General features: G+C 40.3%; 1 protein-coding gene across 1 annotated transcript; it reads left to right on the top strand.

Annotated features, from left to right (window-relative positions):
* Positions 1-416: 416 nt before the first annotated feature.
* On the top strand, positions 417-5,751 carry LOC127798384 (uncharacterized). Its single transcript, XM_052331917.1, has 8 exons — positions 417-857; positions 1,298-2,537; positions 2,628-2,718; positions 2,882-3,039; positions 3,144-3,195; positions 3,551-3,630; positions 3,734-3,827; positions 4,139-5,751. Exons 2-8 carry the CDS (start codon positions 1,371-1,373, stop codon positions 4,630-4,632), a joined length of 2,136 nt encoding a protein of 711 aa, XP_052187877.1. The 5' UTR covers positions 417-857; positions 1,298-1,370; the 3' UTR covers positions 4,633-5,751.
* The last annotated feature ends 249 nt before the right edge of the window (positions 5,752-6,000 follow it).

Here is a 6,000-nt window from a genome sequence, read left to right as displayed (position 1 = left end):
AATAATGTCACAATCGCATTAAGTGGTGGAAGAATGGGTTTCCCGACCAAAACTATCATATTCCACAAGAAAAGGTAACTTTCCTTTTTTTTTATTTTTCATTTTTCTACTTCAAAAGGGTAATATGGCGTGATTAAGGGAAGAATATATTTTTTTATAATTTATAATCAAAGTTTGATTTTCTATTGACTAAAATGTCATTAAGTTGTAATGGTAGCTTGTGTGAGTAATTAAGGATATTTTAATTAAGTAGTAATGGTAGTTTAGGAGTTGTAATAATGCAGAAGATTTCATTTCAAATAATAAGATTATTATTATTATTAAATGAGATTAGATTGGGAGAAGAAATAGAGGGGAGCGGTTGGATTGCATGGAAGTTGACTTGAACTGAAAGGCATGGGGTTTGATCAAATTTATGAATGAAATTCTGCGGCGACTTACTATTTATCGCAAAGCAGGGAGAAGTGAAATTTTGGAGATGGAGCGAAACGCTTAACGATGTGATGACGCACACCACTTGCTCTACTCTTACTATTACTACTACGACTACTACCACCACCACTTCTTCTACCATGGAAACCAAATCTCGATTCTCGAGGCAGTGCTTGCTTCCCCAACGCCCAGAATTTTCTTTTCCCTCTTTTACCGTTCCAGCCCCTCCCGTTCCTTTAGTTTCATGATCTAATACTCTTCTTCAGTTCCTGCTTTTCCTCTCCTTTGCTTGGACCAGGAGAGAGAAGAGGAGAAGCAGCAGCAGAAGAGGAAGAAGAGAGAGAGAGAGCGAGGAATTTTATACGGAGTGATTGAAGGGCGGGTTCTGGAGAAGACCCAGTTCAATGTCATAGAGCTGTACCCATGTGAGATTTTCGTTCCCGCATTCATTTTCCCGATGTTGAAAATTCGTGCTCTTTTGTAATTTTTTTGCTTCGAACTGAAAATTGGCTCTCCGGCGTTACCGGTTAATGGGTTTGATTTGATTTGATTTCTTTTCTTTTCTTCCTTTGGGCATCGGTTATTTGTCAGTGAAGCTAGGGTTTATAATTTCGCGGATATCTGTATCTATGCTTCCGTAGTTATGTATAATAATTACTGCTTTTTTAGTGCATTGCAGACCAGGTTCAATGGGTGTGGATCGGGATCCATGTCGGATTGATTGCGTTTTGTTTTTGTTATTATTATACTGTTTCTAGTGGTGTTTGATTCAATAATTGTTTTTCTTTAGTGCTGTTATACTGATCTTGGTTTTTGTGTTCTGTTTCTTTTTCTTTTGTTTTTTATTGCGGGTTTTGGTTTCTAGGGAATTTAGCACATTGCCTAGTGCTTAAAATGCTGTTTGCTGTAGCTGCGGTTTCATGGGTTGAAGCCAAGGAATGATGGGTGCCTTCATTGAGGAAGACAAAGAATGTCGATTTTTTGATGCCCGCGGCACGATTAAATCAATAGCTGATCACCTCGACTCGTCGAGTTCCAGTTTTGTGGATCGTAATAGCATACCGAGTTGTTTTGATTATGACGTGTGGACTAGAAGTCCGCAGAGCGTTCAGGAGCGCCGTAGCAAATTCTTAGACTCGATCGGGTTGAAGTTGAACCTGGATCGAATGGTTCTGGAGAAGTTGGGAGGTGAATGCCGCCTTCTCACAGGAGAGATTGATAGAAGAGTCGGAGAAATTAGCAGGGCTGTGTTGAGGACTCCAACCTCTGAAGAAGAGTTTTATTCAACCCGGCCTTCCATGTCAAGTTGGTCTAATGATGCTTCAGATGTGCCAGAGGACTCTGGCTCAAACATATGCAGAATTGGGAATTTGGGCGGTGGAATAGAGTGTTGTTTAGATCAATTGAGAAAGGAAAGCAACCAGAATAATGTGTTTGGTTTGGACCAATTGGTGATGCCTCAAGAGTTCGAGAGCACTTCTTCTTCAGCTCCGATGCTTCAGCAATCTAGGGAGAGAGAAATTGAGGGTGCTAACAACTTAGCAGGGGCAAAGAATAGAGTAAAAAGTAGGTGGTTAAGAAGATTGTTTTCATTTACATGCATGGCGGATATGCAAGGGGTACCAAGTAAACCGAGATCCCCTTACTCCTATCATGTTCGAGGAGCTAGGGTTCAGAGAGTTAAGGTTCGTCATTTCAGAAAGCGGTGGAAGGAACTCTCTGCTCTATTTAGTGGACAAGATATCCCGGCCCATGAAGGTCCAATTTTGACAATGAGATTCAGCCTTGACGGACAGCACCTTGCCAGTGCTGGAGAGGACGGTATTTTGCGTGTATGGAAAGTGGGGGAGGATGCAAGATCAAATGAAATTGACATCCCAGATATTGACCCTTCATGCATTTATTTTACAGTTAATCATCTTTCTAAGCTGACACCCTTCATCTTGGAGAAAGAGAAACTTGGGAAATTGAAGAGCCTAGGAAAAACGGCAGATTCGGCTTGTGTCATCTTCCCTCCAAAGATCTTTAGGATATTGGAGGAGCCAGTACATCAGTTCTCTGGTCACAAGGGTGATATATTGGAGGTCTCTTGGTCAACCAATAATGTGAGTAATCAAATTTAGAGTAGTTAAGTTTTTCCAAACATGATAGATTAAAATGAAATTGGATTTTCATTATATCTGTTCATCGTGCAGTATCTGCTGTCATCATCAGTTGATAAAACCGTTCGTCTGTGGCAAGTGGGATGCGAGCACTGCCTTAAAGTTTTCTCACATAGTAATTATGGTGCGCCTCTGGCTATTTGTGTGTTTCTTCCTAAGATAATTGTGCTTAGCAGATGTCAGGCATGGTTTATTGGTCCATTAGGACATGATTTCTAAAGTATTTATTTCCTGGTTAGCATTTTAATTAGTTTCTTTTTTCTCCCTTCAATTTTTTTGTCGTGCAGTAACATCTGTTCAGTTTAATCCTGTAAATAATGATCAATTCATCAGTGGTTCAATTGACGGAAAAGTTCGGATCTGGGAAATTGCTGGTTGCCAAGTCATTGATTGGATAGAACTAAGAGATATTGTCACAGCTGTGTGTTATAGGCCTGGTGGGCAGGTTTGGCATTTTTCTTTTTTCAGTGTTGGCATCTTTCAGGATTGAGGATGTAGTTTTAGAAACTTAAAGAGGCTTGTCTAACAGTTTCCTCATTTCTCATACAGGGTGTAGTTGTTGGTTCCATGGCAGGCACTTGCTGGTTTTATGACAGATCGGGTAAGGGCCACTATGTCACCTTCGCGAATGAATTAAGTTGTTTGCAACACAACATAGAAACATTGGCATAATTTCTCTAAACCTAGTATTACTGTAGCATGCAATTTTTGTTTCAATACTATTTCAGTAAATAAAGTCCTGCACCAAACTAAAGTTGAAGGTGCTTGTAGTTCTCTTAATGTCAATTGTCATGGATGTTTCCAAATGCAACGGTAGTTAATTAGTACTCTTTAATGTCAAATAGTTGATTCTCAACAAATTGGTAGCTGAGAAGGTCATGAAATGATTTCAAATTCCTATGATATTTGAAGAAATCTTCTGATCTATTAATTAGTTTCTTCTTTTATTGGATCAGATGGTTACTTTCGACTGGAAGCTGAGATAGATTTACACAGTAAGAAAAAGGCAACAAGCAAATCGATAACTGGCTTCCAGGTAGTCATCTTTCATGCATTTTTGTTTCCCTTGTTTCTGTTTATCCATAGTCCATAGTCTACTGGCTGCATAGTTCAGCTAATGATGTGTTATTTTATTGCAGTTTTTCCCACTAGACCCAAGTAAACTCATGGTCACATCTGCAGGCTTACAACTCAGAATTCTTCATGGAACCAATATAGTCGGCAAATATAGGGGTATGCCTTTCCTCTATGGTCCTTGATTCTTTATAGATGGACTTGAGTTAATCCATCATTGTTTTGTAAAAAGTGATTCCTTCTGAGTTGGTTTACTGTGTCATGTCACGGATGAGTTGATTTGATCTGATACTGGTTGAATATTTGCATATAATTACTCTGATAACTGTTTTGTGGAACCAAAAATTACTTCGAGTATGGTATAATATACCTATATTGAAAAGAGTTATTTTATTGATTCTATTCTTTGAATTTGGGCCAACTAATGTCAATTTTAATCTCTCTCTCTCTCTCTCTCTCTCTTTCTATAGGCCTTCGTAATACAGGAAACCAACTTTCCGCATTTTTCACCTCAAACGGAAAGCATATTGTTTCCACATGTAAAGATTCGAATGTGTACATATGGAACTGCATTAACCATGAGCAGCCTTTTCTGTCCCGCCCCAAAATACTAAGGTCCTGGGAACGGTTCTTTGCCGATGCATCAATTGCCATACCTTGGCCTGGCTTAAATGAGACTTCACCAAATGAATTGCCATCATCTTCATCACCTGCTTGTTTCTCTCTAAGCCAAGAGTTCATCTTAGAGTCTTTTCCCAAGGGATCTGCAACTTGGCCAGAGGAGGAACTGCTTGGTCCAACTGCTCGGGCTGGGCCATCTGCCATGCATAAGTCACACTACAAGTTTCTAAGAGCTTGCCAGAGCACATCCAGTTCTCATGCCTGGAATCTGGTTATTGTTACTGCTGGGAGGGATGGACGAATTAGATCGTTCCACAATTATGGCTTACCTGTGGCTCTTTGATGTGCTAGATGGATGTGGAATTTCTAAAACAATCTGAGATAATCTCTTTTATTGGCTTCAGGTTTTAGCTTGCCCTCTTAGTCTTGATTGCAAATTCATTTCTGGATGGGCAGCCATGCAATGCGTGTTTTTGGCAATATCAAAGCTGCAAGCCTGAATTTGCTTTGTTCGTGAAGCATGTGTGCGTTGTAAGATTTTTTCTTCTCAGTCTTGAGTTTCTCGTCTGGCCCCTTTATCAGAATTCAGAAGAGTACAATAATAGGGTCATGACAGGTGGTCTCCACTTGTCCTATAATCTGGCTGGAAATCAACGACGGAGGTGTCATATCTGCATTGTGAGCTCACAGCTCCATTCAGGATTCTTTGACTTCTACCAGTGAGGTTTATGCCCGCTGGCCCCGAAATTCAATGGAGGCCTGTGCCAGCAGGAACAACCTGAGATGCGTATCCTGCACGGTCCAGCTGGGCTGCGGACCTTGTTGATACTCTCTTTTGTGATCTCTAAAGTTGGATGAGAGAGCGCAGGGCTGGTACTTGAATTTGTTTGGACACAAATTCAGCCAACTTTATCTGTTATGGTATTTTGGCCGGTCTGAATGATTTAAGCTGTCGGCGGTCTGCCATTCGGTGCAATTGTTGGTGGGACTAGTCGCGACTGGGTGCCTTGGTCAAATGGTGGTTTCGGGCACCTCTTTGTTGAATGGCTTGATAATCTTCTGTTGTGCCGGGGGCTGGGCTTATCCATCTCTTATTTCTGATCATTTTCGAGTAAAATGCTGTCTCCTTCCATTTGTGGTGGATCCTTCCTGACTGTCATCTGACGGGCAATTCTTGTATCGAAGCCATATACTGATAATCCCCTTTTGTTTCACTAACACATTTTGCATCAGCTTCACAATGGGATCATTGAGTTACCAGAGGGATCAGCCAGAAAAAGAAAATGTTCTATATATTTTAGCATGGAATGTATTTACCTGTATGTTATATCTGTATAGAAATTTTGTAGTGAACCAGCAAAGTAAAGAATACTAGAGATTTACTGCCATGTATATGCTGCCCCAGCAGAAAGGCCAATAAACAGAAACAAAATCCACTCGTATCTTTGTTGCTATGGTTTCACGAAGATGGTGCATCCATGATCTCTCTGGTTTGCTTCATTTTAAAGCAGTTTGATGATTTGGGTTTTGCTTTCGCTTTCCTCTGGTCTGTTCATCATCAAATTGTCTTTTATGGAAAAGCCACTCTAAAGATGTGAAACCTAATGTTTTCCTATGGGATGATGGTATGGGGTTGGTCTTTGCCACAATATGGAATATTGCTTCTCCAAAAGGGGATATGGTTTTAGAGTTTTCTCATTTCTTATATTAT

This window comes from Diospyros lotus, chromosome 3, assembly GCF_014633365.1.
Source record: "Diospyros lotus cultivar Yz01 chromosome 3, ASM1463336v1, whole genome shotgun sequence".
Lineage (NCBI taxonomy): Eukaryota > Viridiplantae > Streptophyta > Magnoliopsida > Ericales > Ebenaceae > Diospyros > Diospyros lotus.
Note: the sequence above shows the minus strand (reverse complement) of the source record. Positions and strands in the feature narration are given on the sequence as shown.

What these genes read in the sequence shown, in the direction of transcription:
- LOC127798384 (XM_052331917.1), top strand. Translation starts at nt 1,371, where the DNA reads ATGATGGGTGCCTTCATTGAGGAAGACAAAGAATGTCGATTTTTTGAT. An exon ending in TCTCTTGGTCAACCAATAAT is followed by an intron (nt 2,538 to 2,627) that starts GTGAGTAATCAA and finishes TTCATCGTGCAG; the next exon opens with TATCTGCTGTCATCATCAGT. An exon ending in CTGGTTTTATGACAGATCGG is followed by an intron (nt 3,196 to 3,550) that starts GTAAGGGCCACT and finishes TTATTGGATCAG; the next exon opens with ATGGTTACTTTCGACTGGAA.